This window comes from Lynx rufus, unplaced genomic scaffold (assembly GCF_022079265.1).
Source record: "Lynx rufus isolate CCGP_SWC_20201006 ecotype Redwood Valley unplaced genomic scaffold, mLynRuf1.p SCAF_12, whole genome shotgun sequence".
Lineage (NCBI taxonomy): Eukaryota > Metazoa > Chordata > Mammalia > Carnivora > Felidae > Lynx > Lynx rufus.
The window spans coordinates 47,359,075-47,382,978 of record NW_025814826.1 but is presented as its reverse complement, the minus strand read 5'-3'; the positions used below and the strand labels follow the sequence as shown (position 1 = coordinate 47,382,978).

The 23,904-nt window shown below is 42.8% G+C and overlaps 1 protein-coding gene across 1 annotated transcript in view; it reads left to right on the top strand.

The window, feature by feature from the left end:
- The window catches only part of EXT1 (exostosin glycosyltransferase 1), a 288,303-nt gene extending 268,351 nt beyond the window's left edge, over positions 1-19,952 (top strand). The window contains exons 6-11 of the mRNA XM_047074129.1: positions 1,526-1,644; positions 2,744-2,839; positions 7,740-7,829; positions 13,169-13,329; positions 15,616-15,787; positions 18,817-19,952. Of these exons, the coding sequence (XP_046930085.1) occupies positions 1,526-1,644; positions 2,744-2,839; positions 7,740-7,829; positions 13,169-13,329; positions 15,616-15,787; positions 18,817-19,002 (824 nt within the window). The 3' untranslated portion in view covers positions 19,003-19,952. The remainder of the gene's footprint in view (positions 1-1,525; positions 1,645-2,743; positions 2,840-7,739; positions 7,830-13,168; positions 13,330-15,615; positions 15,788-18,816) is intronic.
- The last annotated feature ends 3,952 nt before the right edge of the window (positions 19,953-23,904 follow it).

Sequence of the window (23,904 nt, the reverse complement as noted above, 5' to 3'; positions counted from 1 at the left end):
AACCAGGGTATGGTCCACACTGGGTAATACATTTAGAATTTGGTAATTTTTAGAATAAGGCCATATTTGTTAAAAATCCCTACGTATTTTTTGTAGAGCTAGTGAGATCTTCATGTGGAGCAAGCACATTAGAAGTGTGTACATGATGCTGCTCAAACTAGTACAGGAAAACGTTAAAGCAGTGACTTGTCCTCCCCGTGAAAAAGGAACCCCTCCATCATATTTATTCTTCCTTGGCAAAATTTTGATTGTGTATCTAGATAGTGGGGAAGTTAGCTTCTTTCTAACATGCTATTAAAGTACCAATTGGAAGATACAATTTGCTCTACAAAACACCCATTGAATTCTTTAATATGTATAGTCTGATTCTTCCCTTTACTCTACCAACACCAAAGCTGAACTTGAATGTCACTGCACACTCTTGTTTGCATTTAAGCTACCAAAATGCAAAATTTGTGGGTCTAAACTAGTGAAGTCTTAAAAAGCTTTTAAACCTGTCTTCATTTTCTTAGTGAGTTCTTACGGAAAAACTCACTTGAGGGAGAAGCCATCTCACTTCTTTCGCTTTGGTAGCAGTGCCTGTTTTGCATATTTATGACACCTTTCTACCTAAGGCTTCAGAGCACAACAGTTGGCAGAGGTCTGGGTCACACACTTATTCTCTCAGTTTCTGTCAGCACCGCACAGAAAGAGCTTCTTGGGAGCATAGAAGCTTCCACTCCCAAATGATGGTGATGATGACAGTGATGATGATGATGGTGATGGAGATGATAGCCATGAACAAATATTGAGCACTTACTATTTGCTGTTTCCGCTGCTACCTGCTTATAAAGCATTCACTCCTTTAATTCAGTTCTGATAATAACCCCACAGGTTTGATGCTCTGACCCTGAGCCCCATTTCATAGCAGGGGAAACACCGAGGGGAAGATCCCACCGCCACTGGGGGGTAGCACAGAGATTCAGACCTAGACAGTGAGGCTCTGTATGCTGTTCTTTTAACCTTTACCATTTGCTGGTTATAATTTGAAATAGTAATAATCAGGCAAAAAAAAAAACCACACAAAAAAACAATAAAAAACCCTTAACTACTTTATTAAGAATAAGAGCTATTCAAATACCCAAGGAGAGAGAGTACATTTTCTTAAATCCATATTACGATATAAGTGACTAGCATAGACTCTTTCTGGAGTAGAGGGAGGTGAGTGGTGGGGTGTGTGTTAAGACTTTGGGTACCTAAAGAGCAGACGGGTGATCAAAGATGCATCCCCAGGGGAGGAAAATGTTATCAAAGGAAGAACCTGCAGATACACATTGAGCTGTAAATTATCGAGGTCCTGGAGCCTCAGGCAGCAGTTAACTAGCAGCTTTTCACCTTGTTTTTGTTCTGTCAGGACATAAGAGGTGCAGGACAAATATGCTAGGAGGGAACATTAGCTTAGGGTGAGGCAATGGAGCGAGGAGGAATGATTTTCTGAGTGTTGTTTTTCAGTGTTTCATTGGCTCCTCTCCCCTTTCTATTTCAGGTTTAAAGCCCCCCTCCAAATTCACTGCAGTCATCCATGCAGTGACCCCCCTGGTCTCTCAGTCCCAGCCAGTGTTGAAGCTTCTCGTGGCTGCGGCCAAATCCCAGTACTGTGCCCAGGTGAGTGGGGGTGCCAGCAGCACCTGCCTCCTCCAGCTCAGTGGACCCGAGACCCCCCCCAGCCCCCGCTTTTACCTGCCCTCCGCTTTGCTCCCTGGGACTCGTCTAACGTCATGCCCTGCTACTCCCCTTTCATTTGTCATGCCTTGTTACTCCCTTTTCATCAACTTAGAGGTTCTTGGAAGTGAAATCTAGCACAGGTAAGGGATGGGTTACAAAGAGATTTTCCGCCGGGGTTACGTTTAAATATATACACCAACACATTCTTTAAAGAATGCGTAAGCACACTATTTTATTTTTAAATGTCACCGTGGTAACGTAACATCAGAAATGCCATGGGAGGACCCAGAAAACTAAGTTTCAATGGAAGGAACAGACTTGCTGGTTTCAGGATGCATCTTTCATAGCAACCATGACTTAATTATAAAATTGGGAGCAGAAGATTACATCTTGGACAATAAAATTTTCCAAATCAGTGTCACTCCAGTACTCTTAACAGGGGTTTTCTGATTTATAAATGAGGTTGTATAAGAAGGCTTACAAACAAGGAAAGAATTAAATCATGTTGAAGTATGCCTTTTGGAACACATTTATTGGAAATAATAAAGTCAATAAAATCAGCAACCAATGCTGATTTGGAGAATCCAAATCGTGAGCTTACCAGGCTGGTTCCTTCTTGAATTCTGTTCTCTCTCCCACGTTGTGTGGAGTAGCACTGGCTCATAGCCAGAATTCAGATGCTCACTGTATGTTTTTATTTAATTTGGTCAGTGTTGTTATCTTGCTCATAGTAAGACATCAGAACTTAGGAAACCACTATATTAAGATTCAGCAACCCTGAAGTTTACTTCTTTTCTCCCCAGCTTTCCCCTACCTCCTTGTTGTGTTAGGTTACTCTTTCTGCCCTGTCTCTCTAGTTGTTGAGGTCACCAGGTTCTGAAGGTTGTGTGGGAGGGGACCCTCTTTAAAATTCAAGGTTGATGTCTGCCTCCTGCTAAGGCTTCCGTCTCTTCTCCCTCTGTCTCGAGAAGGAGCTGGGTTGGAGGCCTATATAAAGCCAGCCTTCCCGAGCCATCTAACGATCCCCTTTCCCTTTCAGATCATAGTTCTATGGAATTGTGACAAGCCTCTACCAGCCAAACACCGCTGGCCTGCCACGGCTGTGCCTGTCATCGTCATTGAAGGAGAAAGCAAGGTAGGATGGGAAGGTGGCCCTGAGTGTGGAACCACCATGGAGCCTTTGTTTCTCTGTGGGGTGCTTTGGGCATTGGCTCTAGATTACTTCTTCCTGCCCAGGGGAGCTTCTGGCCCTGGACTCTTTTCTCTAAAATTGCCCCTGGGGCCCCTGGGTGGCTCCGATTCGTGAGTTGGAGCCCCACATCGGGGACTCTCTGCTGTCAGTGCAGAGCCCACTTCAGATCCTCTGTCTCCCTCTCTCTGTAGCCCCTCCCCTGCTTGAGTGCGCTCTCTCTCTCTCAAAAATATAAATAAATAAATGAATACATAAATAAATAAATAAATAAATAAATAAATAAATAAATAAATAAAATTGTCCCTGTCGCTGAATATCCTCAGCTTTGATTGGGTCCTAATACTAACTCTTTAGGAGCTTTGTGACCCTGAATATATTTTCCTTCTCTGAGCCTCAGTTTCCTCATCTATAAAACAGAAGTAATAACACATACTCGTAGGGTAGCTATTAGGATTAAATGCATTCAGGACCTGGCAATGGTGATCTTTCTATAAAAGATGAGTACCCAGATGAGGCTGCCAATGCTGGTGATGCATGAGGTTTGCTTGGCTGGTTAGCCTGGATTACTTGTGCCTTTCAGAATAGTTGCCGGTCCTCACATTTGTCCTCTGAAGGACATTTGCATTTTAATTTCCTTTGCGTGTCTCCACCAGAGACCCACAGGTGCCACCTAGCTGGCCCCTTGCTTCCATTCTCCAATTCATTTTGCCTAGAGCGGAATGAACTTCTTAATCATCTCGCAGCCTCAAGGGATTCTGTTTGCTAGTGCTTTACATTAACATTTGAGGCCATGTGTAATGTGTTCTTGGCCAGCCTTACCAGTCTTCTCTCTCATTGCTTTCCCCCACAGACCTTGTCCTCTCACCAAATTTGATCATCCACGGTTACCTAAATTGCCTTCCTGCCTCTAATTCTTGTCTTTCCCTTTTGCTCTAAGTCTTGACTATCCCTTCTCAACTCTTCATCTCTGTTATCAAAATCCCCATGTATTCTTTCATCCCTGCTCCCATGCACCCTCCCCTTTGGAGTTTCTTCCACTCTTAGCAGCATTCTTTTTTTCTCTAGCTTCTGCTTGTTACTTCTTGTAGGCCATAATCCATTGTGAGGCAATTAGTGGCTCCTAAATAAAACAGTCATCCAAGACTGTTTGGATGACTGGTGAAGCAGTCATCCAAGAGACCTCTTTTGTCAGTGCCCAAGGAGTCCAGTCATGAGAGATTGTCTCACACTAAGTAAAACATCTTTGAGCCAGAATAAAAAAATATCAATTGGGTCAGACCATTCAAAACAATCACTTGACTTGCTAAAAGTGGCAGTTTCACACAGTTGAACATGATGCAGTGAGAACTGTGACTGTCATGTGGGCAAGATGATCAGTGCATTATCCTGTCATTTCCAATGTTATGACTGCCTACTGTGTGCTGGGCACCATGCAGTGTGATGGAACACAGTGTAGAGTACGATACATAGAATCCCAGCATTCCCAGGGCTGGCATCCAGCGACGTGGGTATCCCAGAGCTGCTTCATAAGCATTTAATGAGTAAAGATGGCAATTAGAAAATCACCTGCCTCTCGGCATGCGTCTTACCTACTCTTATGAAATCCATCTCCCCACAGATGTGGTTTTACAAGAGGGATGGGTGCACAAAAATCTCCCGCCTATAATCCCATACATCTTTCACGCCATTGCCAATGCCTGAGGTCCTGAACGGTGCTCAGATGCATGCTGTCAACTTTGGACTTGGAAATTCGTTGTTTTTGTGCTTACATGGGTGACTAGATCTTCTGGTAAAGAAGTCTTCCTTTGAATTTGTTAGAATATCCATACAGGCTCCAGTCGGACTGACTGGGAGCCGTTCTGACTTCTATGGCTCACAGATTCATTGGTTGATTTTATATTTTTACCCTGCAAGTAGTCCCAGTTTCTTTGTTTACGAGACAGTGGGTTTTATCAGATGTAGCTTATAAGATACTTCGTATTCTCCCCGCCATATCTGTGGCGTCTTGCCATTTGTTGAGTCCTAGCCTCCACCTTGGCCACTGGTTCCAGTGGGCCATGTGATTCCTTTGCTCTCACTCCCACTACTCTGGGATTGCACCACCTAGTAAAGCATTTGCACTCAATTAAGTATTGCTTAAGGCTCTGTATTCCGGTTATCCTAGGCTAAGACTCAGGCCCATTTTGAGGATTCAGTGAGATAGTGCATTATAGGTGCTTAGCCTGGTTCCTGTTATACACCAAGAGTACAATAAATGTCAGCTACTCTTCTGCGGAGGTATTGTAATGTTCGTATCATGGACTGTAAGACGAGTTAATAACTTTCTGTGCCTCAATTCCTCCTTCAGTAAATGGAAGCAATCATAATACCTAACAGGGTAGCTAAAAGATCAAATGGTACAACACTGTACTTGTAAATGCGCTTAGAAGTATGTGTGCACGTGGTCAGTGCTCGGTAAACGTTAACTCTTATTGTTCTTTCTATAATTGCTTATGGATATTTCTTATCTTGCCCATTAGATAATAAACTTCTTGAGTCTTGGTAGTCATTTTTGTTAATCCTAGAAGAGGTTGGGCTGGTATATAGTAGCTAACTGTTTCTTACATGAACTAACAAGCAAAAGCCAGTTCACTCAGGATTGACTTTGTAAGTACACCAGTTCCTTTCATGCTAAAGCATTCAACTTTTGGAATGTAGCTGAGGCAAGGTATTTGAAAGAGAGCATCTAGTTTCTACACTAGAATTTGAAGTGGCTAGATTATGGGCTCTTAACCTCTGTCGATGAAGCATGTTCAGAAAAAGGAAGTGGATCCTTTTAAAACCAGTGGTTGGGAACATAATGGGAAAGGAGTCATAGGTCTCCTTATTCCCCATTTTACATTTCCATATCTAGCCTTGAGTTTAGAGTTGATGTGTTTGCTGCTTTGGCTGCAAAATTCTCTTTTGAATTTATAGGCCTTGTCTTTGCAGCTCTCCCCCTAAAGACTTAACAAGGGAAAGGTCAGGGCATCACTAAGCTGGCAGCTAATGGTTTCTGTGTTAGTCAGTGGACATGTAAACAGTATCAGGAGAATTGCTTCAGGCTGAGATTTCTGAGCATGTGTATATGGGGTTGCTGATCACTTTATATTTTATTTTATTTTGAAAGCCTGAAAAAGAAAAAGAAAACTTGACCCAGTTGACAGATGTGTAGGAGCAGACCCTGGAGCCATTTATGCTACAGATCCATCCCTTGAGCTCCCAGAGATGGGAAATGTGGGCACTTCCCACCCTTTGATGTCAGAAGCCCTCCAGTAGCTACACAGGCACAGAAGCCGATTCTGAGATGTGGGTTCATGGATGAGCTAGCTTCTTGGGGGTTGGGGGCCTCAGATTTGTGGAGAGCAGACCCTTGGTAGCCAGGTTCAGGGTCTCCCTTCTCCCTCTGTCTCCAATGACCAACTGCTGCATTCCCTGGCCCTTTGTGCCTTGGAAGTTGGTGGCAAATGTGCCTTTTCTCTCAGTCTCCAAGTGTGAATTTAGAGAGGATGTCACAACTGTGAATATAATTTCCAGAGGAAGGTGGTGAATATGAGATCACTTTATGTGCCCCCAATTCACTTTTGGGGTCCTTGTCAAACCTGAGGCAGGTCCAGCATGGTGGATGAGGTGCTCTGTAGAAGCTCACCATCTGGGATGCAATGCTGGTGGGTCCATCTTGAGCAAGACATCTAACCTTTCTATGCCTTAATTTTCTCAGCTGTACAATGGGGTTATTATAAAGATGAAATGCGATGACGTGTATAAAGAACTTGGAACATTTCTGACACAAAGTAAATGGGTTTTTTACCATGTTAGTTATTCTTAAATCATCATTCTCATGGTTAGTTATCCTGTGGTACATTCAGCACAGAGGTTGAAGGTATGACTGTCATAGAGAAGTCTTTCTAGACTTAATTTTTCCAGCTGGTCCCTTTATCCCCAAAGCCCTCACCACCACCACCACCACCACCACCCCCACCAAAACACACACACCTCACCATGCCTTATCCTGGAGTTGCCCAAACTTTATTCGTATAGTACCTTCACAATGTGCCTAAATCCATAGACCACATGTGCTATGTTTATTTAATATTTTTCTATAAATCAGCTTACTTTTCGTTTCAGTGAAATTATTTTTGAATAAGTTTACTGCTCCCTGTTATTGCTATAGCCACTAATCTCTGTGTATGTATATTTTCTCATCTGTGCTAACATCAGTGAAGAGTAGAATTTTCAAATGTGTGTCTACACCTCCTGAAATGACATGGCCTTCCAGTAGTGTGTGCCCCACGCTTGGAATCATGGCTCCATCCATCCACTCTCTCCAGGCCTCAGGGTGCTGGTTCTTTCCTCTGTGCCTTATGTCTGCTGAGCGCTGTTTCTGCCTCACTTCTCTTTATACCCGGTGGATTCCTGTCCATCAAGTCCTACTTAAATGTCCCGTCTTCTCTAAGGTTTTCACCTGCGCTTCCAAGTGGCTGGCTGCTGCGTCCTCTGCACCCTTGGCATGGTCCATATCAGGCTAGGACTGGTCAGCGGCATCTCGATGGCTGCGGACTGTGAACTTTCCCAAGACAGGAGAAAATGTCTTATTTACCTTGTCCTCCCTTTGACTAGCAAGGTGTCTGTACACAGTAGGTGCCCAGTAAGGGTACATGATTCTCCACCGATGGGAAATGGAAATATTCAGTGTTGAAGGATGACACGGTGGTAGAACATTCTTTTCGAAGGTGAGGATGGGGGAATTTTCCTGAAAACGGGTCTCCAAATTTACTTCTTTTCTTTAATTCCTTTCCTCCTGTCTGCTTTCTCCCCACCCCAGGTTATGAGCAGCCGTTTCCTGCCCTATGACAACATCGTCACAGACGCAGTGCTCAGCCTTGATGAGGACACTGTGCTTTCCACCACGGAGGTAAGGAGCGGGCGTGGGCTCTTCAGGCAGGTGTCCCAAACCCCAAGGGGCCAGCGTTTCCTTTGCCCTTGCCTCGGCTAACTTGAAAACCTTTTTCAAAACTTCCTGCACAGTCGGTTTTAATCAACCTGGTTCCTGATAGCACCTTGCCACCACCTGGAACCCTGATGAGGGCATTTTTTCCCCCTTTGTTTTCTCTGCTAATTGGCTCCTCATTTGCATGGCTGTGCCTCACCTCTCCCCTCCTGCCTGCCCTCCTTTTGTTTTTCAACAGCACAGCTGTGGGCACGTGTGCAGAGCCAAGGGGAGTAGTGGGGGCGGGGGTGGGGAACCTGGCTAGCATCATCTTGAGACCACACAATCCAGAGCAAACAGCCCATCCTTCCCCGGTTATCCTAATGCCTGTGTGCGTGTGTGTTGCCATTGTTAGGGAAAACTATTCTGGGTTCTGAAGGCAGGCCTTCTGTCTCGGATTCAAGCGCTCATTTTCCTTCACCCACACAAGAGCAAACGATTTCACTCTTAAGACGGAGTCGGAGATCCTTGCTATTTCAGATGTTCAGGTATTTGTGCCAAAAATAAGATTGCACAAAGAACGTGTGAGGAGGAGAGAGAGAGGAGGAGAGATAGATATGATAGAAAACCAATTTTTACAACCCGAATGAGTATTGATCTCAGAAACCTTACTTTAAACCATCGAGGGGACCAAAGACAGTTCTATAAAAATGTCATGTATCGGAAATGCATTATTAATGGTGGCTGCTAAAAAGCACAGAGACTGAGCTACTTATACCTTTACCTTTTTTCCTCCCTCTTATTCATAATCATTTTCTTTCCAATTTAAACATCGACACTTACCAGCATGCACTTTCCTGGACGCTGGACCGATTCTAATGGCCTGCTGCCTGCGCAGCCAGCGCTTGGTGTTAACCTAGGCCAACAGTCCCACGGCCTCTTTCTTGAAATTCGGTGGATGCTTCCAATTTCCATCAAATGGAGTTGAACAGAAGTTATGTGCAAGAACTGCCTAAATAACCCCAGGACGAAATGCCCTGGGCCTCACTCACCTTGGTAAATGCTTTTTCTGCAGCCCAGGCTCTATAAATACTCAGTGAATGAATGATTGGAGAGATGTGTGCTGAGGTGTTTAAAGCCTGAGCACAAAGCCAGTTGCGGCACGTGCAAGTCTGCAGGAGAAAGGGGTTTGGGGGGGACAAGCTCTGCCTAATGTTCAAAGGGAAAGACAGCTGTGGAGTACAGGGTGTGGGACACTCCAGCTTGCATGTTTCTGCTGCTTCCTGCAAGGGAAGCCGGCATCCCAGGAGCACATTCATTCAAGTATTTATTGGGGGATCTCCTTGTTCTGGTCTCCACGCCGGGTACCTTGATGACCCAGCTCCTGCCTCTAGCCATCACAGTGGTGGCAGCAAAGAGAATTCAAGTCTAGTGATTTCAGTGAAGGGCTTTAGGATGACTTAGGTGGGCGGGCTTGTAGGCGCCCGGGTACCTGGAGAGCGACAAGAACCACAAGCAGCCCCCACCCCCAGGGGTGAAGAAGGGAGAGGAGGAAATCGTGTTTCATCGTCTTTGAGAGGAGACTGCTCTCCAGGAGCTGTGACAACAGCGGAATATGGCAGATGGGGACGAGATAGGGCAGATAACGGCGGGATAGGGAAGATGGCGGTGGGATAGGGAAGATGGTGGAGGGGTAAGGACGACAGCAGCAGGATATGGCACGTGGCTGTGGGATAGGGTAGATGGCGGCGGGGCATGGTAACTGCCAAAACTCTGATGCCAAACGTAGGAGGGAGCCGGGAAGAAACACCCGGACCTCTCTCTTTCTCCCTCTCTGTCCCACCTCCATGTTCCTCCTGGTGACTGCCATTGACCCAACTCAGTCGGCCAGCAGCCTGCAAGGGAGACCAGGTTGTGCCATCCGTAGGGTTCCATCCTGCCCAGCCACAGAGCGTGGCCAGAAGAGCAGGGAGGGGACGTCGGAGAGCAGAAGCGGGGAAAAGCAGCACGCTGGCCTGGTAGAATGTGTGGTCAAGACATCTGCGGCGTCTATTTAAATCATTATCCCATGGCCTCAAATACTGATGAGCGTTGCATCTTCCCCTGGGCAGAAGGCACTTAGTCCCACTCTACAGGTGTTTTTATCTGTCCCACGGGCAGGTATCTTGCAGCTTCTTTGACGTTTCCATGGGCTGGTGAACATCTTTTCAAAGACTGGCAATTCCAGCCGCCCAGGGCGTGCTGGGAGGGACACAAGTCCTGTGTGAAGTAATGAGAAGTCGGCGTGTGGGGGGGGGGGGCGGGGGGAGCGGTGTCAGCGTCGTTGGCCAGGGGTCTGGTTTACTTTTGCCTGACCGTGAAGTGCTTGTGTGACCTAAAACGGCCAAGGACAAGGACTTCTCTTTTCCCACTTTTTAAGTGAATGGATGTCGGTTCATTTTATTCCCTCTCTGAGGATTCTTTGGTTGTTTAAATGCCTCTCTGTAGTATTAAGGATAGATTTTTAAACAGCATTCTGTAAAGGGTATTAGATATAGTTGGTTTACAGTTATTTACATTTATCTGGGTTGCTGCAAATTCTCAAAAGGAAACAGATGTTGGTTTTTAAGAGAAAAGGCCCTAAGCTGACCTTTGCCTCCTTTGATGTGTTAATGATCTTCGTGAAAGCAGAACTATCACAAGAATCGTAGTTTTATCTGAATTTACTTTCCATTCCTTTGAAATGACTTGAAACGGCTTTGAGATAGTAAGAAATTCATGTGATGAAAAAAACCCCATCGGGTTCTATAGCAGTTGCCAGTGCGTGTGTTTCCTTTTCAAAGAATAATGGAAAACCCCAAAGAGCGCTGACAGCCAGGCTGATTCTTTGACGCCGGGCTGTATAATATACGGACCCATCAGTTGGCGCCATTAGTATCGAGCGCCAGTGACGGTGTGCAGGTTGTCACAACCGATTTCAATCTTCTGGCAGATACGGTCCACTCCCCTGCTGCTGGCTCCGAGACACCCTGCCCCCAACAAGCTTTCTTAATGTATTTCCCAACGCCTGGCTGCTTTCCACCCCCCACCCCCGCCCGATGTTTGCATTTGGGGGAACAAGCTACGTTCTAAAAGCCTTTCTTATCTTGAGTTAGGGAAACTAGATATTCAGAAAATTTTGAATTTATGGCTGTTCACAAAAATAGTGACTTCTGGCCCCCAGTGAATTCAGAGATAGAAGGACCCTCACAGATGATTCAGGCCAGTGTTTCCTAGAGGATGGTTTGTGCACAGTAGTTTTGCGTGGTTCGTGGCAAGCATATTTCATTTCAGCAATTGTATTTACTGTTTGCTAGAAAACAATATAGCCAGCAGTGAAACCTAGGATTTCACTGACATGTTTACATAGGATGAGGCTAAGTAAGAAAAGGAAAAAAACAAACATAGGCAATTTAAAGAAAAATATTAAATACGTGATTGTGTGGTGTGGGAGTGTGGCAGAAAAGAGAATGATGTTATGCATGTGGTGAATGCTTGGGAAATACTGATCTAGGCTTATTTTCTGTGCTCTTTATTTGACGTAAAATTCACAACATAACCATAAAATTAACCATTGTAAAGTGAATAATTGAGTGGCATTTACTACATTCACAATGCTGGACAATCATCAGTTCTGTGTCATTCAGAAACATCTTCATCACCCCAAAAAAGGCTCCATATCCATTAATCAGTCACTCCGTAGCTTTTGGAACCGCCGATCTGGTTTTGTCTCTATGGATTCCCTTATTCTGGAAATGTCATACCATATGTGGCCTTTTGTGTGTGGCTTCTTTCACTCAGCATACTGTTTTCAAGGCTCAGCCATGTTCTAAGTACTTCATTCTTTTTTTATAGCTGAATAATACTCCATTGGATGGAGATACCATGGTTGGTTTATGTATTCATCAGTTGATAGAACTGGGTCGTTTTCGCTGCTGGCTGTTGTGAGTAGTTACTGGCTACGCTTTTCAACCTCTGGGGGGTAGGAACCGGCCTTGCCGCCATCACTCAGTTCCCAGCCACCATCCCAGCGTAGCAACTGGAAAAATTTGTAGAATAAATGGAATTTCCATTTGCATGGCTTATTGAGAAGAGATTGGAGACAGGTCATGGGGTGAATGTGGGACCTGTGTAAGAGTTAAATTGCTCTCAGTACTGTAGCAACAGAGGTAAAAAGGAGGCTAATGGTAACAGTACATACCAAGTCTGAAACCAGATGGCTGGATTGAAATCTTGGCTCTGCCTCTTACTAGCTCAGGAGAATTACGTGAACTTCCATATACCTTAGCTTCCCTCTCTGTAAATTGGAGACTATAAAATTACCCACTTCACAGGGTTATTATGTGGGTTAAATGAGTTAAAATGTGTAAGCACCTCGCACCAAAGCATTACATGATTATGAGCATTAGCTGATCGCTTGCTGTTACTGTTTTTATTTTTTATTTATTTTTCATTCATCAAACAATAATAGCAAGTCAGAAATTAGCTCACACATTTGAAAAGAGATTATTTGCTAATTATAAATGTCAGTTTCCAGCATGTTTGGAGAAGTACCTGCTTTGGGTTAGTATAAGCACTGGAAAGTCATTTACCTGCGTTTCCTTTAAAATAATCATGTGGCAAAAAATAATAATAATAAAATAACCATGTGGCTTCACTTGGAGCTTTTCCCCACTTACCCTTAGTGATTTTTCATTGTGGCTCCTTCTTCTAGATTTCCTTTTTACTGAGCATCTTCAAAGTTGAGAGGTCAGACTTACATTTCTTTATGATATCTGCTCTGAATTTCTGGTAGAACTTGTGTGGTTTTTAAGCATCTTTTCTCTTGCTCTTAAGAGGATGCTTTGATTCTAGTCACTTTGGCTTTGCCGTATGCTAGTCATGTTGCGTGCTCTATATTCATACTCTGGATGTATACAGGAAATCTCCCTTTATAAAACAGACACATTTGTGCCTCGTGTGAATCAGTGGTCACGTGCACCCTAGAGGAAGGAGGGGAGAAAGCAACTGCTTTTTTGACTTGTGTTTTTTCTTGAACAAACTGGATTCTGAAGGACCTATCAGCAATTTCTTTTCTTCTTTCATTTCTACACTCATCTGAAGTTTCTTCAACAGAAAACATTAAAATGTGCATAATTATGGGGCAAAATGTCAAGCAGTCAGTTTAATTTGCTGATGAATACATGGAATTAATGTTGCGCAACAGTCCTGGGATTTCGCATTATGAATTAGCAGGGGGAAGGTAATGTTTTGTTGACATTTGTTGACGCTGTTGATTGCTTGTTTGGCTTGTGTTCTGCCTGCAGGTGGATTTTGCCTTCACAGTGTGGCAGAGCTTCCCCGAGAGGATTGTGGGGTACCCCGCGCGCAGCCATTTCTGGGATAACTCTAAGGAACGGTGGGGGTACACGTCCAAGTGGACAAACGACTACTCCATGGTTTTGACAGGAGCTGCTATTTACCACAAGTGAGGAATTTAGACATCTCTCATATAGATTTTTACGTAACTCCTGTAGATTAGCTTCTGGCTGTTGCATAAATCGGAACTTGGGCCAGATCTTGTTAACAGTATTAACAAAAATTAGTTTGCATCACTGTTTAAGTTCTGTCAATGTGGCCAGCATGTGTCTTTGAAACCAGTAAAACCCCTTGGCTTACTGCATTTCCAGAAATAACGGTAGAGTAACACCTTCAATTTGTCTGAAGTTGGAGGACATACTCATGTACATTGAGTAACTGAACATTTTGAATAACAACTACAAAAGTAAATACTTAATTGTGCATTCCCAGGCACCATTCTGAGTGCTTGGGATTTACCTTTGAGTAAAATTAAAAAAAAAAAAAAAAAAAAGGAAAAGAAATTCCTGCCTAAGTAGGCTTTCTCTTTAACAAGGGGAGGACACAATATTCATAATAATTTTACAATAGGTTAAGGGAGTGAGTTATATAGCAAAAAGGCAAAGTCAAACAGGTCAAGGATCATGAGTGCTGAAGGTAGAGGGGAGGTTCGAAGGTGGCCGGTGATCCTTATTGAACAGGTGAGATCGGAGCAGAGCCTTGAGAAGAAATCATCCAAGAGGATATTTGTAAGAAGAGTGCTCTGGTGTAGGGAACAGCTGAACTAAGCGAGTGCCCTGAGCCAGAATATCAGGAAGACGAATGTGCCAAGAGTGGAGTGAGTGGAAAGCAGGGGAGAGAGACATGGGAGCCAGTGTAAGGGTTTGAACAGAGTAGAGACATCTTTTTTAGGCATCCACTCTGGGTGCTGTGATGAGAACAGATGATACAGGGACAGGGTAGAAGCAGGAGGTGATTGACATCTAGGCAAGAGATGATAGAGCCTGGGACCTGTAAGTGAGCACTGGAGGTAGTAAATAGGGATCAGATTATGGGCATATTTTGAAGATGCTCCAGTCTGATGACTAAGTTTTTTTGACCTAAGGAACTGGATGGATAGGAGTCATTAAAAGATGGAAAAAGCTCATAGGGCTGAATTAGGTATTAGGGAAAATACAGGAGTTCAGTCTTGTGCATGCTAAGACCTCCAAAAAGGTATGTTGGAAAAAGGGCAAGGATAGAGATACACATATGGGAGTTGTTTAAATATATTTGGACTTTAAAGCCAGAGGACTTGGGTAAGACTACCAAATTAGTGAGTGTAGGTGGCTAATGTTAGTGACTCAGTCATTAATAAATTCCCCATTCTTCTGCCTTAGTAAGGTGAACACACTAATCTTAACCTAGTCTTCTTTAGTAAAGAATAGAGAGTCTTGCCATCTCAGGGACAGAGTTACAAGTGTACAAGGTAGAAGCATTTAGGTTGACTGAATCTTGATCTTAAGACCTTACCTCTTTTTTTTTAATGTTTATTTATTTTGAAAGAGAGCAAGCAAGGGAGGGACAGAGAGAGAGAGAGAGAGAGAGAGAGAGAGAGAATCCCAAGCAGACTCCATGCTGTCAACGCAGAGCCCAACACGGAGCTCAAACTCACAAACTGTGAGATCATGACCTGAGCGAAAATCAAGAATCGGATGCTTAATCAACTGAGCCACCCAGGTGCCCCTTAAGACTCTACCCCTTGAAAGTTCATTGTTCCCTTTCTTCCTGTCCCTACCACTCAATGAATCTGATTCATTCAAATGATTTTTCCTATAAATATATGCTATTATATCTCTCTTAATAGTAGAAAAAATAGTAGAGGGAGAAATAATTCAACTTAATTTTGGGTTCTCCATAACGATTGACCACCAGATTAATTAGGGTTTTGATCTAACAGTGTAAAAATGTATGGTTTATAGGCCACAAAAATGGAATATTGTTGGACTCAGAGCCATAGGATAGTTGAATACAGTTCTGATTAAGCCAATAATTAAAATTATACAGCAGTTTTTAAGGATAGGTAGATAATGTGTGAATAACTTCTCTTACCATCTGAATATTCACCTTCTAACCAACCACCCTGATATTAAAGTCACACTGGCCAAGCATATCTGCATGTTATTTCCTTATCTGTGAAGCACGGGTAATGACGGTACCTGTATTATAGGCTCCTTATGAGGGTTACACGAGGCCTTTCTTGTAAAGCATTTTAGAACATTATGTGGCATATAGTAAGTACCATGTAAGTGATAGCTATTGTCATCATCTGTGATCCATTTAGGGATTCAAAGAGTAAGTATAGGTTTCCTGTCAAAGAAGACCACTTGTCATTATATAATGATGGCCACCTATGAAACCTGTCTGGTTTTTACAGATATTATCACTACCTGTACACCCATTACCTGCCAGCCAGCCTGAAGAACATGGTGGACCAACTGGCCAACTGTGAGGACATTCTCATGAATTTCCTGGTGTCTGCTGTGACAAAATTGCCTCCAATCAAAGTCACCCAGAAGAAGCAGTATAAGGAGACAATGATGGGGCAGGTAAGAATAGAACTCTCCTCCTCTGCTTTGCTCTCTGGTGGATCAGCCTAAGGTAATAAGGACTCACTGTTCTTCTAGGAAGCATGATGAAGAAATATATGTGTGTGTTTATACATACATACGTACACACACACACACACACACACACACCTAAAAGCTTTAAGGGAGTATATCGTTGGCACATGGATGAATAGGAAGACCTAAGTCAAGGGTATCTTTCTATCAAGAACATAAAAGCTCTTATATGACCTACAAAGTGCCATGAGAAAGATGTATCTTATCCAGAGTTAAAGACCTACAAGAATTTATGTAAGTTTATTGTAGGTGCTTTATGTAATGAATAGCTAATAATACTGTCTTCAACAGAGCCTTCTGGTAAGTGCTCTTGAGTTGGGTGAGCATCACAGTGACAGACCAGGAGTCATAAGCCTTGATTTTCACCTAGAACTAACATCTATAGGCTATACACAAGTCAGCTACCTTCTGAAACTCAGTTGGTTCATTTCTTAAAATGGAAGTAGTAAAAGTCTACCTCAGGGGGTTGGGGTGACATGTATGAAAACTTTTATGAAAGTAAAATATTGTTGAGTCATGTAAGGTTAGTAGTAAGTAGTAGTAGTAAGTTTAAGATACTTGCAAGGAAATATAATTCAACTTTCTCTTTTTACAAGTAAGGAAATTAGGATCCAGAGACTTTAAATATAGTGCCACAAGTCACCTACTATTAGAGACAGAACTGGGAGTTGAATCCCAGGCTCTGTTCCTTCCACTGCTCATTATTTTACACTTCTAGGTTCCATAGCAGGATGATCTAGATATGCTGTAGTTCATCTGCCTTTATTCGTCCTGGACAGAGCCCAGTACCAACAAGAAGCCAAAAACCTTTAGACCATTTAGATCCACCCAAGTTAAATCGAGAATCCAACAGTATTTGAGTCAACCTGGAAAGATGTACTTTTGAGGGTTCTATCAGTTCACTTGTTTGGAGCTTCCCATGTACCTGTTCCAGTCGTTATTGAAAATCGTATATAGATCTAGTTTTTTGCAAAGGAACACTTAGCCAGGGCTCATATTAACACAATTGATGATTTTTCATTCACTGAATTTAGTAAGAACAAAAAACGTGCAGGATTTTAAGCATATAAAATTTCATAATTCAGTATTTATGAATGTGTAGAGTATCGGACACTGTTTTAGATACTGGTTGTGACAGAGCTGCTGTCCTTAATGAGCAAAGAGTCTAGTGGAAAATTTTGTTTCCCTCTAACTACTAAAAGAACAAGCAAGAGGATTTGCAAGAATTTTTCATCTTGAAGGCTGACAGAGTATTCAAATTCAAGCAAGATGTATTGAGTGGCTACTGTGTGCCTAGCCATTTTCATCTATGTCACTTAGGGATACAACATTCCTTTAACATTGTTTGCTCAGAGAGTTCAGTGAACTTCCCTGAGGTTATGCACTAATTAGGGGTGGAACTCTAATAACACATGTTTTCTTAGGCATTGGTTTTATGTTCTTTTCATAGACTTGCCAGTTCTACCAAACCAGTATTTCAAGTGATTTTGCACATATTTGGGGACACATCTAAATTCAGCCTTAGGTATAACTTGATGTATCTAGTTAATATGTACTATACGTGCCCCTGCTTCCTATCATGCACGTTAGTTTGTTGAATGTATGACTGGTGAAGTAAATGGATATCATGTGGTATGATTGTTTTTATTACACAGGAAATGTATCTTCTCTAAGGTGTTGGTTGACCAAAAAATAAATGTTGAAATCTAGAGGCAAAAATGATACTTGAATGACTCAACTGGATTCTTTTTTTTTTTTTTTCATTTGTAAGAGAGACTAAGCAAGCTCTTGACAGTAGTTTCATTTGCATACATTTGCATATGTGAGCAAATGTCTGGGGGTAGGGAGTCTGGCCCTTTGGGACAGTCTGCTCTGCTATGAACTCAACTGGTCAGCTTAATTAGAAGCTTTCTCTGACTTACCAAGTAGAGTTCTCCTACCTTAAATGGTAGAGGATGGAACTCGAGATCTGCCCCTTTCTAGCCTTGAACAAGTAAATGTAACTTCCCTAAACCAGCTTCCTCATCTATGCAGGGGGGGATGTTATTACCTGGGTAGATAACTTGACCAGGTTGTTATGAGGCTCAAATGAGCTTCATGGAAACACTTTACAAGTAGTGTTTTGTTTGTTATTCTGCTGCTCAGAGGTAACTTGACATTCGTGTTTACCCTCAATGGTTCCTTTCAAGCACGTTGACACTTATGTTTTTAAGTACTCTGAGTGATTTTCACAGTAAAACGTACCTTCCTAGGAAAGTATTTTCTAACAGTACATGAGAATAAAAACACACACACGTGCATATACATCATTGTACAGTTGCCTATTGATAAATGTGTTTGTGTTTTTCCCCCATAATCTGGTAGCTCCCTTTTTCTTTGTTTCATAAAAACATGGTTTCAGAGATATTATGCTGTTTAAATTTCAGTGCTTAAGCCATTTAAGGCTTTCTTTTAAATCAGTGTTATCCACATGATCTAAAAATATTTAACCAACCTTAGGGGAAACACAGAGAGCTAAAGAGATGGTAGGCATCTTTCCTACTTACCCAGAATCAACCAAGTAAACCAGAAGGTTTTAGAAACTGTCTTTGACACCATAAACACATTGTTAGTCATAGTATTTGATCGCAAGTACAAAGGTTTATGTTTACTGACCATAGTAGTTGGAATTCAACCGGTAAATCATTCCAGACCAGGGAATTAGTCAATATGGAGCTTTGTTTGTTCGCCTGTTTTTAACATCAAGGAAAGTCGCATATCTTGGGAAAACCTTCTGGCGAGGCTGAAACCCAGGACTAGTGCTGTCATCACCTTCTGCAGGCGCGTGGGACGTTTGGTGGCCCGTCCAGACCCCAAGCTCTGTCATTGCCCTGGAACCTGACTTGGTTTTCTGCGGTGTTCCAGCTCACCTTGCACTGTCTCATTGTCTTCCTCGTCTCTCTCCCTTTCCCCAGACTTCTCGGGCTTCCCGCTGGGCTGACCCCGACCACTTTGCCCAGCGACAGAGCTGCATGAACACGTTTGCCAGCTGGTTTGGCTACATGCCGCTGATCCACTCTCAGATGAGGCTCGACCCTGTCCTCTTTAAAGACCAGGTCTCCATTCTGAGGAAGAAATACCGAGACATTGAGCGACTTTGAGGAATCCGGCCAAGTGGGGGAGGGGCAGCGAGAAGGGACGGGGTCAGGCTGCTCTCTCTTCCCAGTGCAGATCCGCTAGCAGCGGAGCCAGATTGTGCCAAGTATCCAAATAATCTTAGATGAACAGAATGACAAAAAAAAAAAAAAAAAAGGAAAAAAGAAAAAAAAAAGGCCAATGAAAACTCGACTCCTGGCTCCTGGGACTGCACAGGACTGCTCAAACTCACCTCACTGGCTTCTATGTCCCAAGACTAGGTTGTGTACAGTTTAATTATGGAACATTAAATAATTATTTTTGAAATGATTGCTATGCAGGTTTAAACTTTTTTAATGATCAAAACTATTAAAAACCAGAGTTCTTTCTTTAATCAAAATTGTGTTGGTTGTGAATATTTCAAAGCTGCTACTCTTCTTCCCACAAACATCATTGCCGTCGGTCACGCAGGGTCCGCAGCAGTTACAGACGCTCAGACTTCATGGAAGACACAAGAAGCCACTCCACCCAGTGTCAAGAAATAACCGAGCCTAAGTTTAAGACAAGTTCATGATTCCACTTTGCCAGTGCAAATGTTTTCCACTTCCGAATTTGCAGATCCACTTGAACGTCTATCTCTAATATGTTGCTGCATGGGAGCAAGTATTATGACCTCCAGGTAGACAGTTGTAGCAGAAAACTTTATGTTTGAGACACAGAGGTCTGATCATCTTTGGCATTGGGGGGTGGGGGGAGTTAGTAGCAGGAAAAGACTGTATAATTAAGAATGTTCAGTACACACAAGGAACCATCCAATCCACCAGCATATTAGTGAGATGGAAATAGCGACCCACAACAGTGACCCGAGGCTCTTCAGGGATGTGGGCTAGATCATACCTTTAACCGTTGACACAGGGCCTCTGAGAGCTGGGGGAAGGCTTTGGTTTAGAGGCAAAGGAACAGTGAATGTGTCCATGGCAGACCAGCAATCACAAGACAAGCTCTTTATATTTGTGAAAACCTCGAGTTTCAGAAGCTTCTCATGAGAAGTAATCATATAGACACTCTCCCCATTGAACATGAGCATTGCTGACAAGGAACTGAGGGTACACCTCACCTCACCACTGGGATCCTTATACCACTCTTTGGTCAAACCTTGTTTTGAGCAAGAATCCAGCAAACAAAATAATCAGAAACAAATGTGAATACCGTTTCCTGACACGTTAATGTTTCGGTGTGTGGAGAAGCTGTGTAGGGCTTCTTGTTAAAAAGAACACTTCTATTCCTGCAAATGCTGCTTTCAGTCTCTGATTATTGTGAAACTGCAAATAGAAACAGAAAATATATATGTATCCATTCACTCCCTTCTAAAAGACGGAGATTTCTGGTATCAAATGCCTCCTTCCACTGGGAAGAGGCAAGAGAGAATAGAGGAGAACATTATTGGGTCCCCTTGTTATTCTGAATAAACAAGGCGCACTTTAGTTCTTTCCCCCTGGACTCCCATATAGCTCATAAACTTATTTCTAGTGTTGCTTAGAAGAAAATCCCATTACAGAATTATGTTCCAATCATTCCAAGTGCCTGGCTTAGGTCAGTGGGAACCATAAATCCGGGAGACTTGAACTCCTCTTGCTTTGTAGACGTTCGGAAGGGAAAGAGGGGTGGGCTAGAAAGCAAGGACGGAGGGCCCCCACAAACAGGACAGACACTGGGTGTTTGCAGAGTCCCAGAGAGGTGACTCCATGCTGCCTCACGACAGCACGAGGGCCGGCCCACACATCCAGATGCTGTGTTGTGAGTGGTGGGCAGGCAAGGAGGTTCAGCGAAAGGGGGGGCCTTCCTTTGCAGCCTCATGACTCAGAACAGTTGTTGGAAGTCTCTCTCTCTCATCCAGTTTGACCCAGCTTTAGCCCACTCTCAAGCATGACGTTTTCTCCTAATTGGATGTGATTCTGTCTTCCGTATTTGTTGAAAACTAATTCTTAGGTCCACGGTACCTGCACTTGTTTCTCTGAAGTGCCCCATCTAATAGGTTCTTTGCCATTTAAGCTGCAACTCTTAGTGACTTAAGCGGTTAGCAATTAATCCTTACTCATCTGGCCTTTGCAAATTTGTATTTAAATTAATTTTTGAGGACTGCCAAATTATTCTTGCGTCTTTCTCTTTTGCAAAAACGCATGCAATGTTTTGTTCAATGACCCTAAGCCAACTTGAAACTCATGTTGTCACTTGGCTTGCAGAGCAGTGTCCCTGATTGTACCAGTCAGTCACATGAATGGATTTGAGGGACTGCCCTGCCAGATTTACCTGCCCCAAAGCTCACAGGGCATATTCTCCACGAACAGTATGTGTTCCATGGAAAAAAAAAAGTAATTATAAATGAGAACAACATCTGACACACTCAGCCACTTCAAATCTCCATGGTTTCATTTCATGTCATTGTCTGAGCAAATCTCTTTGGGATGCTAGCTAGTATGTTCTTTTCCCATTCGGAACATACAGCTGGGAATTGAACAATGCTTAGCAAATCAGTGAGGCTCAGCAGTAAGATGTAATTTTAATTCACTTAGGCAAGAGTTGTATTTCACTGCAGCAAGTTGACAAATCATAAGCATCTTTGTAGGGTGTCCAGAGTTATCTCTCTCAGTCAAGTTTAATGATAACCAGGTGTCCCTAAGTGGGCCAACATGAATTGGGAAGAAGCCAAGGCCAGAATACAATGCCAATCCCATAATGAATTACATTCAGAAACTCCGTACAGGACTCAGCCACTTAGGATTTCCACACGTTTTCCAGTTCCACATTAGAATAATTTTTTCAAAGCTGGCTTCTGTATTTACATGAAATGGTTTGCAAATACACAATCAAGTTTGCACATACCTGAAATAGATCACCTTTGTTGAAAACGAGATAACCGAAAACGGAGAGCGTAGAGAAAAATCTATGAACTAACCGCGGTAGCCATGCACAAAATATCACATACCTAGGTGGACCCACCTGGACATAAAAGCACACTCTCCAGAGGATGCTTCAGAAGAAAGTGAAATCTCTCCTACCCGGAATCTCATGTGCATCACGGTTTAATTTCTTCTTGTTGCCACTACTGCTCAAAGGACTTCCTTCAGTTATTCTTTTGGAGTGATTTTTGTTTTTCATTTCCAGTAGGCTATGTTAGCCTTTATTTTAGCTGTTCTGGATACCTGGTCACTTGAAGGTCTGTCGTGCCGGTGGCCTTTCATAAAGGCTACTGAACTTAATTTAACCGGGGGCGACATGAATGAATATGAAGAGACCCATATACTGCCTTCTTTTTTTTTTTTTTTAAGTGGGCTGTTGATTTAAGAACTAATGAAATTTTCATCAAACCTGTTTGGAGGGCAGGAGTAGGGAAAAGGCAGAGAACTCCGCCAGGTTAGAATCTGAATAAGACTCTTGCTGGACAAGCTGAATTAAGGATGCAAAAGCCGAGGCAAACTTCCAGACCTGAATGTGTCTTATGTTCCCCCCGGTCTGAGAGCCCCAGTTAAAAAAAAAAAAAAAAAAAGTACCACTTACTGCCATGAACTCTGAAATAAAAATGTCCCTGCCTTCTAATAGTTAATAGAATCGACATGCAGCCAGTGCGGCAGGTCATCCGTTGCTGAATTCATTTACCTAGTTTCCATTTTCAGCTGGCTTTGTCATTCTTGGCCAGATTTAACCCAGAAAGTTCTTTTACTGCCGGCCTCATTTTCTCAGGCATGCTTGAGGGGGACAAAGTTGTTTTGACTTGCGTTTTCAGTCAATAAGCATTAATATCAAACTGTGCTGAACTTGTCTCCCTCAGTCTTAGAACTTCAGCATGCAGACATTAGATGATTCTTCGACTCCGGGTCTACTTTTAAAAATGGGATCCAGCCTCCTTAAGAACACGGCCTCCCCCATCGATTCCGTGAGACTGTCTGCATGCTGTGGATGGATATGGAAAAGCTGCTATTTACAAAATAATCTCAATAATGAAGATGACTCCTGAAAACCATCTCTTCTTTTTACCTTTTCCAGAAACCAAAGGATTTTATTGTCATCGTTTTTACTTAGCAGGTTCTTATCTGTAGTTGTCATTAAAGTTCCAACATGTTCCATGTTGGGAGCCTAGATGAACTCTCCAAATTGCGGACCTCCACAGCCCAGTTAAGTAGGTGAGGAAGTCTGTGTTATCCTCTGGAACAAGAGGCAAGTAGCCGCCCATAAGAAAGCCCTCAGATTGGCATGGTCCCACCCTTGTTTAAAATCAAGTCAAGCTAGCTTTACAGTCACTCTACTTTTGTAATAAGTTGCCCTTTAGGCTTCAAAGGCCATTTGATTTCTGCAATAGTTCTCTGTTCTTCTCCTACAGGACTACATCCCTTTCCTTTGGGTTGTGATTATTACTAAAACTGGGGCCATGCAAATGACCTGGTTACCATGTAATGAACCTTGTATGTTTACTTTGAGAGAAAAATATGTGTAGGATATGTTGAGGGGTAGAAGAAAGGCAGTAAAAACGAACTAATTTAGGTGGCAAATTGTAAAGCAGAAAAAAAGAAAAAGAAATATACCTTATTTTGTGTCTGATGTACGTTTGGGACAGTTTTCTAACAATGTTGCCGATATCTCTGTAGTATCATCACAGGACTTCTCGGAAGTGTTTACCCCATTTGTGATAGACTATTAATTAATGCAACGAAGCCCTGAAGTGCATTGGAGAGAGTGTGTGCGAGGAAATACAAAGCCATAGATCTTGATTTACTTCATTGACCTGTGTAACTTTATGTCTGAGTTTTGCCATCCAAGATAGATTGTTTTATAGCAAGTGTCACCAAAGACTGTTTCCTTCCAATTTATAGAAGAAGAAAAAAGAGAGACAGAGAGAGAGATTATTAATAAATGACATGACTTTTCATCTG